Source organism: Brassica oleracea, chromosome C2 (genome assembly GCF_000695525.1).
Source record: "Brassica oleracea var. oleracea cultivar TO1000 chromosome C2, BOL, whole genome shotgun sequence".
NCBI lineage: Eukaryota > Viridiplantae > Streptophyta > Magnoliopsida > Brassicales > Brassicaceae > Brassica > Brassica oleracea.
The window spans coordinates 21,698,050-21,715,528 of record NC_027749.1 but is presented as its reverse complement, the minus strand read 5'-3'; the positions used below and the strand labels follow the sequence as shown (position 1 = coordinate 21,715,528).

General features: G+C 34.7%; 1 protein-coding gene and 1 pseudogene across 1 annotated transcript; one reads left to right on the top strand and one right to left on the bottom strand.

Moving 5' to 3' along the window:
- The first annotated feature begins 8,885 nt into the window (after positions 1-8,885).
- On the top strand, positions 8,886-11,050 carry LOC106326034 (annotated as a pseudogene).
- An 885-nt stretch (positions 11,051-11,935) lies between these two features.
- Positions 11,936-15,920, bottom strand: LOC106327768 (lipoxygenase 4, chloroplastic). Its single transcript, XM_013766015.1, has 6 exons — positions 15,376-15,920; positions 14,999-15,279; positions 14,257-14,821; positions 13,635-13,831; positions 13,000-13,550; positions 11,936-12,892 (listed from the first exon to the last, which is right to left on the bottom strand). Exons 1-6 carry the CDS (start codon positions 15,782-15,784, stop codon positions 12,136-12,138), a joined length of 2,760 nt encoding a protein of 919 aa, XP_013621469.1. The 5' UTR covers positions 15,785-15,920; the 3' UTR covers positions 11,936-12,135.
- Positions 15,921-17,479: the final 1,559 nt, after the last annotated feature.

The following is a 17,479-nucleotide window of genomic DNA, read 5'->3' as shown; positions in this document are numbered from 1 at the left end:
GAGTGATGGGGGAGGTGAATTCTGTAACAACAATATGAAGAGTTTTCTAGTAGCGAATGGGATTCAACATCGAATCTCATGCCCTTATACGCCATAATAGAATGGACTAGCTGAAAGGAAACATCATCACTTCAATGAACTGGGTCTGGCCATGATGTTTCAGTGTCATCTCCCTCTACACCATTGGGTAGAAGCCTTTGCTACTGCAAGCTACATCATCAACATGCTACCTTCTTCCGTTTTGAATAATGTCAGTCCCTTTGAGAAGCTGTTCGGTACTAAACATGACTATACAATGCTCAGAGCGTTTGGCTCTGCCTGTTACCCTTATCTACGCCCTCTTGGTGAGCACAAGTTTGAACCCAAATCCCTTAAATGTGTCTTCCTTGGGTATCACACACAATACAAAAGATATCGCTGCTTACATCCACCAACAGGAAAAGTCTTCATCACCAGACATGCTGTCTTTGATGAGAGTTGTTTCCCTTTCAAAGAAGACTATAAGGAACTAGTTCCGAGATATGAGACTTCACTTCTCAAATCTTGGCAATCAGCTACCTCTCCCGCATGTTCCATCTCATCAGAGGATCAGATAACTCGAGCTCTTCCATTCCCAGTGTGTAGAGAAGTACCTGAGGTTGCCACAGCTCCCTCCCCAGTTCAACAATAACAAGAACAAAACTCTCCTGTTGCTGAGAATCATGAAGCTCTACCCGTTGTCCCTGAGCCTCAAGCCTCTAACACCCACACTATGACAACAAGATCGAAGTCAAGAATCCAAAAACCCAACCAGAGATATACTCTTCTGTCACCCAAATACTCAACGGAGATTCCCAAAAATATCGATGAAACATCTAGGCTGGAACAATGCAATGTCTAAAGAGATAGTCACAATTCACATGCTTGATACATGGACGCTGGTACCGGTAACAGATATGAACATTCTAAAGAGTCGGTGGGTCTTCACAGTAAAGTACAACCCTGATGGAACAGTCAAACGCTTGAAAGCTCGTCTGGTCACCAAAGGTTTTGATCAGGAAGAAGAGCTAGACTACTTGGAAACATTCAGTCCGGTTGTGAGAACAGCTACAATACAGATAGTTCTCAATATTGCTATCTCAAAAGAATGGTCTATCAAGAAACATGATGTGACCAATGCCTTTCTTCATGGGGAACTCGATGAACCAGTATAAATGTATCAGCCAGACGGCTTTGTGGATCCTGAGAGACCTAATCATGTCTGTAAAGTGACCAAGGCACTATACTGCCTTAAACAAGCGCCTCAGGCTTGGTTCAACACATTCAGCAACTTTCTCATTGATTTTGGGTTTCAATGCAGTAAGTCTAATCCCTCTCTGTTCACTTATTACAAGGGAAAGCAAACTATGGTTCTCCTCTTGTATGTGGATGATATTATCTTGACTGGCAGTGATGATGTTTTGCTACAAGAGTTGTTGGATGTTCTGTCTCAGAGATTTGCGATGAAAGACTTAGGAGAGCCTAAGTACTTTCTTGGTGTTGAGATGGGGTCACATTCAGGGGGAATCTTTCTTCATCAAACAGCGTATGCGAAAGACATTATGTATCAAGCTTCTATGGCTGACTGTAATCCGATGTCGACTCCACTACCTCAACGCATTGAAGAACAAGATTCTACTCCCTTTCAAGACCCCACCTACTTCAGAAGCCTTGCTGAAAAATTGCAGTATCTTACGAATACAAGACCTAGCATACAGTTTGCAGTAAACTTTGTATGTCAGCGAATGCATCAACCAACGGTCTCAGACTTTGGTCTCCTCAAGCGCATTTTTCGGTATCTGAAAGGGACAATGGAGCTTGGTTTACACATACATAAGAATCTCAGCTTGTCTCTATCTGCTTACTGTGACAGTGATTGGGCTGGATGCCAAGAAACAAGACGCTCGACGACATGATTTTGTACAATACTTGGCTCCAATCTGATCTCTTGGTCTGTTAGGCGTCAAGAAACAGTCTCTCAATCATCTACTGAGGCAGAGTATCGCGCACTGACCTCTACTGCGCAAGAGGTAACCTGGATATCATTCTTACTTCGTGATCTTCGAATACCTCAACCTCACGCCACACTGCTTCTCTGTGATAACTTGTCGGATGTGTACCTGAGCACCAACCCGGCTCTTCACAAGCGATCCAAACACTTTCACACGGACTATCACTACATCAGAGAACAAGTGGCCTTGGGACTGATCGAGACAAGACATATACCATCCTCACTTCAAGTCGCATACATCTTTACAAAACCATTGCCTAAGAAACCTTTTGTTGAGCTCAGGTGCAAACTTGGAGTTGGGGTTTCCCCCTCCTCAAGTTTGAGGGGGAATGTAAGTCATATAGATAGTGAAGCCCAACCGAGTGTTAAAGCCCAACTAGAGCCCACTACACAATGGTCATCTCCTCAGTGTTTGTCGGTATGCAGAGCAGCAGGAAAGACAGAGCGGAGTACGGCAAAGACGAACAACCTTATCTTCAATCGATTCAATCCGCTCTTATCGTTATGTTCTGTGTAAACCACTTTACAGCTGCTCAGTCAATTAGGTCTAGAGGATTTCAACCTCTATATATTGTCTTTGTAAATGTTCAGTTAATAATAAGAGAAAGTATTATCATCTTCATCTCTCCACTGGTTTGTTAACTTTCACACTCAAGGCATACTACCTCTACCAGTCCCTTATACAAAATCTCCGGCTTCAACAAAACAGGAATCATGTTTTCAGATAGCATCCAAACACACAGATAGTTTCCATAGAAAGATCTGTCAGGTACTGTGAATTCAGAAATGGTTGGCAAGAAATCTCTCTTTTGAAGCAGTGGCTTTGTTGATATGTTAATGTTGTATCTCTGCAGGCTTTCTCCAGATGTAAATAGTATTGTCAATGTCTACTTAAGAGGCAACAAGGTTTGTTGTCACCATCCACCAGATCAATGTTATTAAGAGCTTGATATAGATTCATACTGCCGATCTTGATTAATTTTTCTTTTGTTGCTTCTTTTTCAAACATGCAGTTGTACCTTAGCAAAGTAGTTTACTCGTACCAAAGCATTGTAAGTTCTTCCAGTGCAGCAACTCGAGAGCAGATTTAATTTTTTTTATTCCCTTTTGTTGTGGAATTGTGTCTACAAGGCCTCTCTCATTTTTTTGTCCTATCTCCAAAGTTCGATTAATGTCATGAACTTCCATGTTTTGTTGCTGCTTGTCCACGAAAATGCTTAGAAAATAAACAGAGAAACATAAAGTTTTGAATGTTTTTATTTTATTTTAGTCAAGTTTTGACAAAATAGTGTCATGTGCCCTCTCGGTTATCCCTTATATACTAAAGCACATGCCACTTGTGCAATCAGATTTTGACACATGTCAATTTTTTTTTTTTACAAAATTCAAACAATTATGTATAAAAAAGTGGAAACAAAAAGATGAAAATAGGTGAAAAAATAAAAACAGAACCCGGAGTAAACTTTTTCTCTCACTTAACCAAGATAAATACATTACTCTGTCTTTAGTCCACTTTTTTCTTTCCCTAGCATAAGTGGGCTGAATAAATATTTATCCTGATTGGAAAAAAATAACTTAAGTCAGCTGAATAGTTTATTACTCCAATTTATTATCGCCCATTGTGTCATTCAATCACACTCATAATGAAGGATGGCTGCGTGTTATACACTCTAATACCAGTCTCTTGCTGTCAGGCAAAGAATTTTAGGGCTAACGAACTAATTGAATTTTACAAGGTAACTCATGAATGAATTTTTGTTTCTTTCTAATTTGGAAAAAAATAATTTTTATTTATATTTACTTATTTTTTTGTACAACAAATAGCCACTTTTATCTTTTAAGAAAATTTAGTCTATTTTGTAATTACTTTTCTAGGTATCCTTTTAGATAAACTCTAGATGCTTTGACTTTAATGTATAGTTGAAAAGGTCTATGATGATTGATGAAGCTTACAAGATTATTCCGGCACTTGTGCAGTTTTACGTGTGTATGCACGAACGAAATGTTGAAGTTTAAAAATATTTTTTCTGGCCGCGTGAATTTAAAACAGAAAGGGACTTGACGAGTTTAGTAGTTTCTAAAAACAAAAACATAAATACACGTGACGTGATTATCTCTGCTCCATTAAAATATCAATGTAAAATGGACCAAGGTCAAAAGCAACGATACCACGCTCTGCGGGCCTGCGGCTGCGTCAATATTTTTTTTTAAAAAAACTCACTTTCTGAATATTTATTTTATTATATGTTCCTATTTTTCACATATACTTCAAAATCGGGATCTCTTATATTGAAACATCTGAAATGATTCATGATTACATTTCTCTCTTCATTTTTTAAATCTTGTATACACATATAGTTTTTATTCATTTGGTTATTCATGTGGAAAGAAAATACGATTTATGTCATCCAATTCATCTTTTTTTTAACTTTCTAATATGACTTGCCGGTCTGATTTAACTAATGCAATGATCTCATTTCACATTATTTATTCGTAATGAAATCCTTATATCAATAATTAAACCGAGGGCCACTTGAATTTCCAGGTCAAGTTAGTTAAACCAACTAAGTTGGCTCAGTTTGGTTCATTTACAATTATTATTTTGAAATCATATATACCATACTAATACCATCTACATTAAACAAAAATATATGTTTGACTATATGTAAAATAATTTTACTTTGCCACTTCTCCAGAAGCAAATTATAAATATCTGAGTATGTAATGATGATAACATCTGGGCTCTCCCAGCGTCCGGTTACCGAGGCGTAATCCGACGGATAACATAGACTGTTACGAACACTCATCGTTACTCTGGATCTAAATGTAATTGATAATAGGATACAAGGATTTGTGGAAATTGAAAAATATCTCTAAGTCACGTGCTAAATGTGTCACTAGAGTGTTACAGTTCACATCCTTGTTTGAGTTTTGGATCAAAAGGATGTATCAATTTCTCTATAAACAATAACATTAACGATTACCAAACTATAGCTTTTTCTTTTTCGATGTATATATAGAATTTTTCCATGACAAACATAATAAAAGCTACCTAAATTTTACACACATCTATATTTCGACTTTTAGATATATGAAATTTCCAAGTATCTTTAAAATCAGATAAAAGCTCTTAGTAGATATTATTTTATAGGGTAAATTCCATAAAAATATCTCAACTAAATTATTTTAAGCTTTTTAATACTTAAATTTTTTTGTTACCCATTTAATACCCCAATTAATTATTTATCTCATTTTCATATATAAATTTTAAAACTATGCTCATTTTGATACCCAAAATTTGTTTATTTTAATTAAAATACTAGTAGATTTCAAACGAAAATTAAAAAAAAAATCTAAAAGTTACAAAAGAATCTTAAAAAAATCTAATTTTATTTATTTTTGAGAAATAAAAGTAACTAATTTTGTATAATCTTCAATTTTGTAATAGAATTTTTAATTTTTAAATCTTGACTTTAGTTTTTCTTTTCCCGAAATAGAAAACAAATTTATTTATTTTCCTTCAAAATTAAATTATAAAATTTTCTCCCTAATTTATTTACCTGCTTTCTTAAATATTTAAATAAATACGAAAATATAATATTTTTCTTAGATTTTGGAGATTTTTAAATTTTGTTTGAAACTTATTAGTATTTTTAATTAAAATAAACAAAATTTAGGTATTAAAAGTAGTACAATTTTAAAAGTTGTGTATTAAAATGAATATTCTAATTAGTTGAGGTATTAAACTGGGTAGCAAAAAAGTTTGGATATTAAAAAGTTTAATGAAATTTAGTTGAGGAATTTTTATGGAATTTTTCCAATTTTTATAAGCTAGAAGAAATGAGATATTACTTGAAAATCAAAACTATGGTAGATATTATTTTCAAGAATGGCAATAAAGTTGTTGCCCTGTCGCTCTCAAAATATTTTAAATGTTGAAAAAACAAATTAATGATAATGAGCAAATTGACCTTAACGAAAAGCTAATCTTCGTTGGCTTCGTATAAACATGTATTTAATGGGAAATAATATGTTGTATTATCTCATACGGCAACCAAGTAGTAACATAACAATTTAATTTTGATTCAAAAAATAAAATGCCAAACAAAGTTTGAACAGAATTTCTTGCGCATGCAATTATGCAAACCATATGTTGCTGTGTATATGAATTTTAAAAAGGAGGTTATATCCTTTATATACTAAAGCGCAAGTCGCCTGAATAATCAAAAACTCTGACATGTGACAAAGAAAATTAAAAAATAAAAATATATATATAGAAAATAAAGAGAAAAAGATTTGACCCCACTCAGTTTTAGTTTCCGTTACATATATTTTGTGTGTCAAGATTAATTGGAAAAAAGAAATAATGCATCATTAGTGTCTTCAGATTAAAAAGGAGAAGTTTCATTCTCACTCGAGGCCACGACTCCACTATTTTCACGGAAACTGCTTAGTACTAATTTTAAAAACTTCAAAATTATTTCATCAACAAGTTTCATCCCACCATTTGTCTAAAGCATGCATATTTTGATCGATATACATTTTTCCTCTTTCAAAGCATCGAGTTTAATTCATCGCCTCAGAAGAGATTGCTATTGGTATGGCGATTATGGAGAGATTTTCATCTAACCTAAGGATTTTGTTGCATGGTTTCCAGAATATGCAGGTATATTCATGCATAACCAATTCATAAGAAACTAATTCTCTAAAAATCTGAGTAATCAGAAAAGAAAAGGCATAAATATTTGTATTGTTCAGTTTTTAAATTATCTTTATTTGCTGCAGACATACACGTACATGAGACATCAAAGCTGGTTGAAAATTAGATGAGATATATTCTAGAGTAAAACTGGTGAAGGTTGAAGACGAGTAGGTTGAAATGAGATGCAAAACGTTTAACCAGTCAGAATTCATGTAAAAATAATTTTATTTGCTTTTTAGTTTTTACACAGAAATAGTTAGGGCCTCAATGCTCTAAATGGTGACCGCGGTTTGAGCGGTCAGGGACAAACGGTTTAACTACGGTACGATTTTAATAGTTATAAAAACGTATAGTTATATGGTGTATGTAGAGATTTTTGTTACTGTTAACTGCAGTGTGGAGCAGGGCGGTTGTAAACATTCGAAGCCTAAATTATTGTTTGACCATTTCGGCTGTCTTAGTCAAGACCATGCGTAAAATAGTTTAAAAAAAATTCCAACAATTTCTGTAAATAATTATCTTAAATTAACTACATTCAACCACTAAAAATAATTTGAAAGCATTCCAAATGTCAGTCACAAATGCATGCAACTGTTTGTAAGCTCAGAAGAACAACCTTTTTTTAATAAAGAAGGTAAATGATCTTCGTGTGTATACTTATTTATATATCTATATATATACGTATATAACATTAGAGAACAGTTAAAGGAAACTGAAACATGGAAAAATCATTATGATTATGTGTTCTTCAAAATAACGGATTATCCACTTATATTTATAATTCTTTTACTGTAATTTCAAATTAATATGTCAAGAAAAATATTCAATCTATGGTTTAGTTATTTCTGAAATGAGCTTATAATTTATGTCATATCTATATATATATATATATATTCAAAAGTTATAGTAGTATACATTAAGTAGTAAAAAAATATTAGTAACTGAAATTTGTTTATTTGCAAGAAAAGTATTCCCTCCGTATGGGGTCAATACTAGTATGTATATAAGTTATGAACTTACGACACGACAAGAACAGATTAATATGATTTCCAAAAGAGTGAAACAATAATGGCAGAGCAGTATGATTTGATGATATTTCTATAAGTTTCTTTATCTGTGAGATATAGGTGAAATTATTAAAAACAAACTGTTCTATTTGTTTCTATTGATAATCGAATAATATGAAATAACAAAACATAATTGACCGACTTTTAATAAGGTATAAAAAAAATCTCATTTTGCTTTTTAACAACTCGGCCTAACGGAGAAAATATACCATACGATTGTTTTAAGTCAATGGTGTGGCAAAGCCAAAGGTATTGTATTACACATTCTAAATATCCAACTTCAAAGAGAGAAAGAGACATAAAACAATCGAAATGACTATAATTATTGAGAGAACTAACATAGTTTACTTAGCAGAAGCAGCATTCGTCTAGAAGAAAATGAATTTATGTTAACTTAGCAGAAGCAACATTCTTCTAGATGAAAATGAATATATGTTTAAGCAACATCCTTCTAGATGAAAATGAATTTATCATACATATGCAACCATTCCATTAACAATTAACAAGTGTATGATAGTAGCCAATTAGCATAAAAAGAATGAGCTGGCTTGAGACAGTCAAAGAAAATTGTAATGGATCCAGAACTGCCTATGAAAGTGTCCCATGCACATTATAATAACACACACTAAGCTATCTGTTATAAAAAAATTAATATCAAATTATCATATAACCAACCAAAAAGGCAAAAACATTTGTTTCTTTTTGGTATTTAGGAAATTATGCAACTTCATAAAATAGAGTTTATTTTTTTGTTTCAAATATTAAAGTTTGAAACTGAAAATACAAAAAAAAAAATTGAGTCTAAGAAAAATCTTACTCATTTGCATATTTTTTTTAATTAATTCACAATTAGTTATGCTTAGTGCTGATGTCTCCTAAATCCTAATAGATGTCTTTTTAAGACTACAGACTTTACCTTTGCGAGTCTTCACCAATATCTCACCACTCGCTTCCTCTCTCTCTCTCCAATATCTCAAATAGCGTTTTCAAAGAAGTTTCATCATCCCCTATATATATTCAGCAAAACAAAAAAGTTAAACAATATAGAGAGACAACATCTTCTCAAAGTAACACAAAAGATAACTTCTCTCAGAAGAAAGCAATGAGATTTCAATGGAAGAACATATGTCTTCCTATAAAGCTGCATCAACAACACAAACCAGAAGACAAAAACAACAAACCCATCAAAGGAAAAACTTCTTCTGCTATCCAGACAAACCTCTGTTCGAAGCAGAGTATCCTTGTCTGATTTCAGCAGTTCAACCATATCACTCAACGACTTCTCAAACTCTTTTCTCATAAACATTCACATCTTCACCTACGAAGAGCTCAAAACGATCACACAAGGCTTCTCAAAGCATAACTACCTCGGCGAAGGAGGATTTGGGGAAGTCTACAAAGGGTTTGTTGATGATAGCCTCAAGACTGGTTTGAAATCTCAGCCTGTTGCTGTCAAGGCCTTGAAACAAGAAGGTGGACAAGGCCATAGAGAGTGGCTGGTATTAACTTTTTCTCCATCTGCATATTGACTTATCACATTTCAAATATTATATTTCAGCTCATTTGAGATTGTTTCTTGGACATTATGCAGGCTGAAGTTATAATCCTTGGTCAGTTGAAGCATCCACATCTTGTGAACTTGATCGGATACTGCTGTGAGGATGATCACAGGCTTCTAGTTTATGAATACATGGAAAGAGGCAATCTGGAAGACCATCTATTTCAGAGTGAGTTGGCTAAATCATACCAAAAAATTGAAAAATGATTGTTACAGAGAGAAGTATTAATAACAGTATGTGAATGTTTGGTACGATGCAGAGTATGGTGGAGCCTTGCCTTGGTTAACAAGAGTGAAGATTCTGATTGGTGCTGCAAAAGGCCTTGAGTTCCTTCACAAAGAAGAGAAACCTGTCATCTACAGAGATTTTAAGCCTTCAAACATCCTCTTGAGCGCGGTAATTCAGAAGCTTTTCCTCATACTTTTTGCATTTCAATATATCATTAGATCTATGGTAAAATCCCTTAGATAGCATAAAAAATTATAACAAAAATAGCGCATAAAAAATATCAAAAACAGCATTAATTAAAGAATAAATAACTAAATTATTCCAAATAACCTATACATTAATTATACCTCTATCTTAATCACTAAACCTAAATCCAAATATAAAAAAAAAATCTTTTTAACTTTTATTAATACTATTTCGAAAGAAAAATTTATGTGCTATTATGGGATAAGATATATACATTTTTTTCTCATGTCAAATAACTTAAACCTTATATCTGAAACTTACAGGATTACAGCTCTAAGCTTTCAGATTTCGGCTTAGCCACAGATGGATCAGAGGTAGAAGATTCAAACTTTACCAAAAGTGTGATGGGAACAGAAGGCTATGCCGCTCCAGAATACATCTCAGCAGGTTATAAAAAACATAACGTGAAGGCTACTTGTTATAAAGCACATAGCCATCACACTCTTAGCTAACATGTTTCTTGGTGCGTTTCAGGTCATTTGACAACTATGAGCGACGTGTTCAGTTTCGGTGTGGTGCTTTTGGAGATGCTAACAGCTAGAAAGGCAGTGGAGAAGTACCGGTCACAGAGAGGGAGGAGGCTAGTGGAATGGGCAAGACCCATGTTAAAGGATACCAACAAGCTAGAACAGATCATAGACCCAAGTCTAGAAGGGAGATACTCTTTTGAAGGCATCAGAAAAGCAGCTGAGTTGGCTTACCAGTGCCTGAGCCACAACCCTAAGTCACGACCCACTATGACGACGGTGGTCAAGACTCTGGAGCCAATTCTAGACCTCAAAGACATCCAAAACGGGCCATTTGTGTACATTGTTCAAGTTGTAGGTTCAAACGAAGTCCATGACGTCAAATGTAAGGATGATGTCAAAGTCGTGAAGGAGGAAGCAAAGGTATGTCCAAAACATCAAGGAGGTCGAAAGAAGAGACGTAAACACAAGGCAATGAGGTCTCGGACCGTGTATTCAGATACTACTTTGTACAAGAGTCTAGGAACCAGTTTATACACCCAAGGGGGAGTAGAGTAAATAATCACACAAAAGATAATTATTTAGTTTTTTTTATACAGGTATAGATAAGTGAAAATACCATAGGATTCCATGAAATTGTGCAGATGTTGTGATAGAAACGTAGCTTAAAAAAGTGAGCTATATTTAGCAGTCAGTTTTCAGTTTTGTAACTTCAGATGTGTAAGTTTCAATTGTGTGCGTGTTCAAAAGGGACAGTACTACTTGGATATTTTCATCACAATGACTTAAAACATCAAATCCTGAATTGACTTTAGTTCACCAACTGAGTTTAAGTGGTGTAGGCTCATTCTCCTTGTCAATGTCTATGAATCTGAGTACATCCGAAAGCATGTTCCAAATTTCAGACAAAACAGGTTTACATACCTTGGTTATGAAGAAAGACTTCTTAATCTCACCAAACCCCACTCAATGACGTGTAGAAAAACCACAGTCTCAGTCTGTGGTTGCTTACGTCTCCTCTAATTTTGTACATGGTCCTGATTGACAAACAAGGACAATAAAGCCGCCATTTGGTGGGCTTGTCTACTTCTACATGTCAGTAATAGAAACTGCAATGAATCGTCAAAGTGACAATTTTGCTAAAGAAGAGAAAGAAGCGGATCATTTTAGTGAGATCAAAAACAATTAGAGATCTACTATCTAGTGATAATTAATCCAGGCGCAATTCATCATGGTTAGAGCAGAACGTCAATCTCCTGCTTGTGAATCAAGTGTTTTCTTAAACGAAAATCTTTTATTTTTTTTTTTTATTTTTTTATTTTTTTTGTCTCAGCAACAACAAACATTATACACTTGCTATTAAAATAAATAAAATATTATCTTCAACTTTTTCAGTCGTCTTATCTAGGATCTTTTGTTTTCGTAGTAACATGTAGTGCCATCAGTTTACTTAAAATTATATTGCATTTCTTTTAACTTAATTGATTAATATCTATAAATTTTAATTTGTATAACTATCCTTACCAAAACATTCTTACAAAATAAACAGCAAAGTGTGATAAAATTTTAAAATAATATCAGAAATTAGTAATTTTAACAAATCTCATTTAAAGTTCAACAATTGTAATACCTTAATGTTTACACAAAATTTATTGATGTTATTAATGTTTACACTAAATTTTACAACATAATCAACTATAAAGTTTTCGCAAATCCTTGGAGACATACACCAATTGCATCCAAGAAAAAATAAATTAATTAATAAATTATAACTTTATTTGTCTCAAAAACCTATTTATTTACTTATAGGTTCCCTATATTTAAAATTAAAATTATTCTAAATCGATACGCTATTAGGTACGCCTCTGCACGTAACACCCGGTTCAGAACTCGGAGCCATCAACTCGTAGGGCAAAACTCCGGCCCCACACCTATTCCTACGGCTAGGATCTTTATTCCTCTTCTCAATCTCTTGTTCAATCCGACCAATCTCCGCCGAGAATCCATAAAACGCATCAACAATCTCAGCATCTCCGGTCCAAATCGACGGCTGTTGTCTCTCCCCGATATACTCCTCGTCAGGCGAATGCGTCGATAAAGTATCAACCACCGCCATAAACTTCGTCGTTTGCAACAAACTCGGCAACGAAGAGAAAAAATACTTTTGCGGATCCTCGACAAAACTAGCGAACTCGGGTTCTGACTCGTCAGGGATCAGCTGTCTCATCAACGGTGGTCGGTTCGGGACATAACCTCCGTAAGGGTACTGTCCGAAATTGAGAGCTGCGTGTTGTGCGGAGGCGAGCCAAACTATGGTAGTGATGATGGAGACGAGGTCATCGACGGTGGAAAGCTCCGGCCACCAGTCGGCGTCGCGGTGATCGGCGTGGCCTACGTTGATAGACTCGGAGTACCAGGCTTGGAGCTCTGTGTCGGTTTTGACTAGGTTCGGGTTAGGGTAATAACGTTCCACGTAGGTTCGGACCCAGGTTTGGATCGCTGACCATAACAAGAGACCGTCGTTGGCGTATGGGTAATCTTCGACAAGTAGTTTAAGCCCATGTGGTTGTGTTGGGTCAGGAACAGCCATTCCTCTGAAAATCAAATAAAAAATAAAAAATAGTTAGATCATATAATATATAGTGTTATGTGCACTAGAGTTAGTTTAATACTATGTTATAACAACTTATTGAGACATTACCTTCGGATGAGATCAGCAGGGAGGCCTTCCATATCAAACCGCCACTGATTCTTATACGCAGCTGCACTGATCTCCAGGCCGTACTGACCAGCTGTGAAGCACGACTCAATCACACCATCCGCGCTAACCAAAGTCTGTCGAGCCACGGCATTGATCTCTAGAGTGTACCTCATGTGAGGGTCCAATAATTTGTATATCGGGTGCAGAGCGCTTAATTGTCTATGAGCAGCTAATATAAACGGCTCCAAACACGCATGGGTACGTAACCAGTGGTTCACAAGCTGGTGGACGCCAGCGTCGTTGGACCCAACATGGGCTTTGGCTAGCTGCCACGTCCAGTTGGAGGTTGCGTCTATTGGTGGTGTGACAACACGCTTGGACTTTGGGAGGCTTAGCTCGATGGCTACAGGCTTAAGTGTACCCAGACGAGTCAAGAACAATATGGTTCGAGTCGCGTAAGCCTTGCGTCCATCCAACGCGTTGATTCGGTCTAGAAATGGTAAGTATGTGTCGTGGTAGTCCACCATGAACAAACGGTTCGTCTCCAACGCCTGAAAATTCAATTAAAAATGAATTAATGATTTAGTCAAAATTGTTTTCTTTTATGTTTATGTAATCTAGATATAGATTCGTACTTGTTGTACGGACAAGCCGTCAAGGTGACCGATGATGTGGTCTTCGGTGAGAGCAGAGTCTAGATGTGAACCGTAGATCTCGCGGTCAAGATTGCTGACCGGTGGATAAGTCGTGACTCGTTCTATATTGACTGGGTTGATCCCAGCTATGGCTTGGCGTGCGAACTCGTCATCTCGAAGCCATGCGTATTTATCCTCTATATTAACATTAAAGGTAAAAAGAGCCATTAGATAAATTAAACTATGCTATAAGATCTAAGTAAGCAGTTTATCGAATTAATATAAAACAGAAACGCGCTTTTAATCGAATTATATGCTCAAACTAATGTAACTACTACCAGCCGAATTACCTTTTAGGTGAATTAAAATATAAATGAATTAAGCACGTGAAGCATGTTTCTTTATTCAAGAAAGTTCCAGTGTTGGTTCCAAATACCCAAGTACATAGAACTACATATTTTCGACTAGTTCATAATTAAGCAGCATGTGAATATGTCTATGTATGTGGTGGCACATGTGTTAGTTAACTAATGAACCTCGAAATATCATTAAGAAAAAAGAATTAATGAAAACAATCAAAAGATTTAATCAAATACTATTAGAAGTAAATGAATGTCCTTACTTGAAACTATTTTGGGAGTATCGTATCTGAGCAACCCTTCGCTAGATTTTTGGAGGGTAGTGACGATCTTAGGCAAAGGGAACTTCTTGAACATATCATCTTGAATCCCTAACTTGAGAAGCAAGCCTTCTTTATAGAGACTATCAATCTCACCGAAGTTAGCAAAGTCCTCAGCCAAAATACTAGCTTTCAGTGAAGGTACAAGGTTATGTAAAACCGCCTTGAGCCTACACGCAGCAAAAGTGTTCTTCTTAGACTCCTCAAACTGCTCATCTCGCGGCACATACATCGGCAATGGTTTCTCTACTCGTCTCTCGGACATTAGGTCGGTATCTGAGGAACGCCGGCCGGTTCGACAGCGTCTAGGGTAAGGAAACTCACGACCACCAAACACCGGACGGGCTAGTTCTGTTGATATGTCGGGATTACCTATGTCGTTGTAAACATCAAAGTCGTAGATTCTGTCTGATAATTTTCTTTCTCCTTTACCATTTCCTCTTAGATTCTCCAACTCTTGCTCCCTTAATGTTCTTAGACCGGACGGTGTCTCGCTAGGCAAATAAGGCTGCTCAATTTTATAACCACATTTAATTTTTCAGACCAAAGTATGTAGTTGAAAGTCACGGTAGTTAATTAAGACGAGTTTTGGACCAACCATGATAGTACTATATGATATAGTATAATAATAAATTCACATTTAACAGGTTTGTTGATGGTATTTGATTACGAGTTAATTAATTACCTGATTAGTGAAGAAAATACGTTTTGATGGATGGTCATTTTGGGATTGGACCCATGAGTTACATGGGAAGTGAACAGGGCCACATGCAAAGCCTTCTATGGTGATGTTTTCAAGGAAAAACTCTTTTTGGTGTTTGTTAGTCACCGTGATGGCTCCCGGCAAACCAAAGGCCGAGTCCACCGTGAACTCCGCCGCGTAATGGACTTTCTCCGCTTTTGAATTTGATTTCTTTGACCAATCTTTCAATATCGCCGGTTTGCTCTTCTTAGGCTCATTCGTTTCTATTTTTAGAAATTTATTTGGGGAGAAAATAATCAAAAACTATAATAAAAATAAATAAATTATTAAAAATAAAGTTTAACTTATAACTAACTTACTTGGATCAACTTGAATGCTGATAAGCTCCAAGACAACGTTTCTACCGATTTTGTCGGTAAAAGCATCTAAATGCTTAACCAAAGTCTCTTTAAAGTCTTCTTTGTTCTTGTTCCTCACCGTCACAACTGCTCTCACCTTAAATTGAACCGCCTTCTCCACCTCCTCATTTTCTTGGTTTCTACCAAGTGTGTTAAAACGCAACGTTTTAACCAAATCCTCGCTGATTGCCTCCACGACACCGCCGGAGATAGCAGCTTTCATCGGCCTCAAGTCAAAAGGATTGATAGATAATTGCGTTCTCTGTGTCTTCTTCTTGATGGAGAGACGAGACTGAAACGGAGAGGAAGCTAGTGATGATGATCTCTCAAAGATGAGACGAGAACCCATTATCTCTTTAGCTAGAGCCATTCCACAAATGAATTTAATTAGTACAAACTAATGATTGAATCTGAGGGTTTTTGTTTCTTGGAAGTGATAAGAGATTGCAGAAAAAGGTTAAAGCTTTCAAGAAGAAGTTGAGAGCTTTTATTAGTGCGTTCTGATTACAAATAATGTGCAGGCGACAGCTATTTATATGCTTTAGCTTAGGGAGAGAGAAAGCTTATTCTCAGTCCACACGTTTTTTTAATTGGAATATTCATAGTTTACCTATTTTTCTTTAACCAAAAAAATACGCTGATTTTTAGAAACATGTCGTAGATTTTCTGAATAATACGGACATGTTCAACTTAAACTTTTCATTTATTTTTTACTGATAATTTATATTTTTGAAAAATATTATTTAGAAATTTAGAATGATTTGCGTCACGGAAGTGTAAAGTCTGTATTCAACATAGCGAGAGTAAACATTTAGTTCATCCCTTGAATTATACTCTCTCCGTTTCATAAAAATCCATATTCTACAAAAAAAAATTTGTTTTAAGAAGATATATTTTTTATTTTTTCAATAAAAAATATTATTTAATGAAAAATTGTAAATTTTTAAAAAATTAATGGTGTTTATTTGATTTATATTGGCTAAAAGTTATGAAAAATTGTTATTCACAAAAAACAGTTTATTTACGATCAAATTTTAATATATTTTTTTAATATGTATAAAAAATCTAAAATATGTATTTTTTTTGAAATGGAAAGAATAGTAATTAACATGTGTAACCCTTTGATTATTTAGTTTTTGAACTGATTAAAAAAATTAATCTTTTTCTGACAAAAAAAAATATATTAATCTTTTTCTGACAAAAAAAATATATTAATCTTTTAACTTCTAATTCATAATTGTTTCAAGCTAGGACCGGCCATGGCAAGATAGTATTTTGCTTTAACAAAGTTAACAAGACTATTTTTGGTCAGAAACAAGAACATCTTTTTATCAAAAAAAAAATCTTGTAATTGAGTCAAACTGAGTTCCGAGTCAGACACAAACGCGGCTGAATCGTTAAGGAAGCAAACGAGAAAGTTATAGTAATTGACTAAGATGCTTATAACTGTCGAATGACATATTTACCCTTGATATTTCCGTAATTGGTGATTATATCCCGGGATCGTCAAAGAAAGTTGACCAGGGCTTTTAATGAATTAAAGAAACACCCCAAGTGCAGTAAATTAATAATTCGATATCGGCTTTTGAAGATCGGTTTGTGCTATAGTTTTATAAAACAGTGGATGTGATATTTTACAGCGATACATACATAAGAGCTACAGCCAAATAATTAAAGGTAAAGTCAAAAAGAAAATCTGTTATATATTAATTAACAAACATTACGACCTTTAATTGTAGTCACGTGTCATCACCAGACGAAATTCAGAATCCTTAGAAAATATATTGGTCCAATTAAGTATATATTATATTTTTCATTAAACTAACAATAAAATTAATTAGAGTATATAATTACTATTTTCTTTTCTTTCCTTAAATAAAAACTATGAAATTACCAAATATGACTAATATATATATATGACAATTAATGATTCTGATAAAAAAGATTTGATAACAATTTATATCTCATCCATCGTTTTTGTTTAATTTTATATTATTAAAATAAATTAAACAATCAAATTAGCTATAAAATTAAAATATAGATTTTTTTCATATATGTTATATTT

Bases quoted from the DNA above. Each gene is read 5' to 3' on its own strand.
- LOC106327768 (XM_013766015.1), bottom strand. From the start codon at position 15,784: ATGGCTCTAGCTAAAGAGATAATGGGTTCTCGTCTCATCTTTGAGAGA. The intron at 15,280-15,375 runs GTAAGTTAGTTA...TTCTAAAAATAG, and splicing joins CAGCATTCAAGTTGATCCAA to AAACGAATGAGCCTAAGAAG. The intron at 14,822-14,998 runs GTAATTAATTAA...AAAATTGAGCAG, and splicing joins GTATTTTCTTCACTAATCAG to CCTTATTTGCCTAGCGAGAC.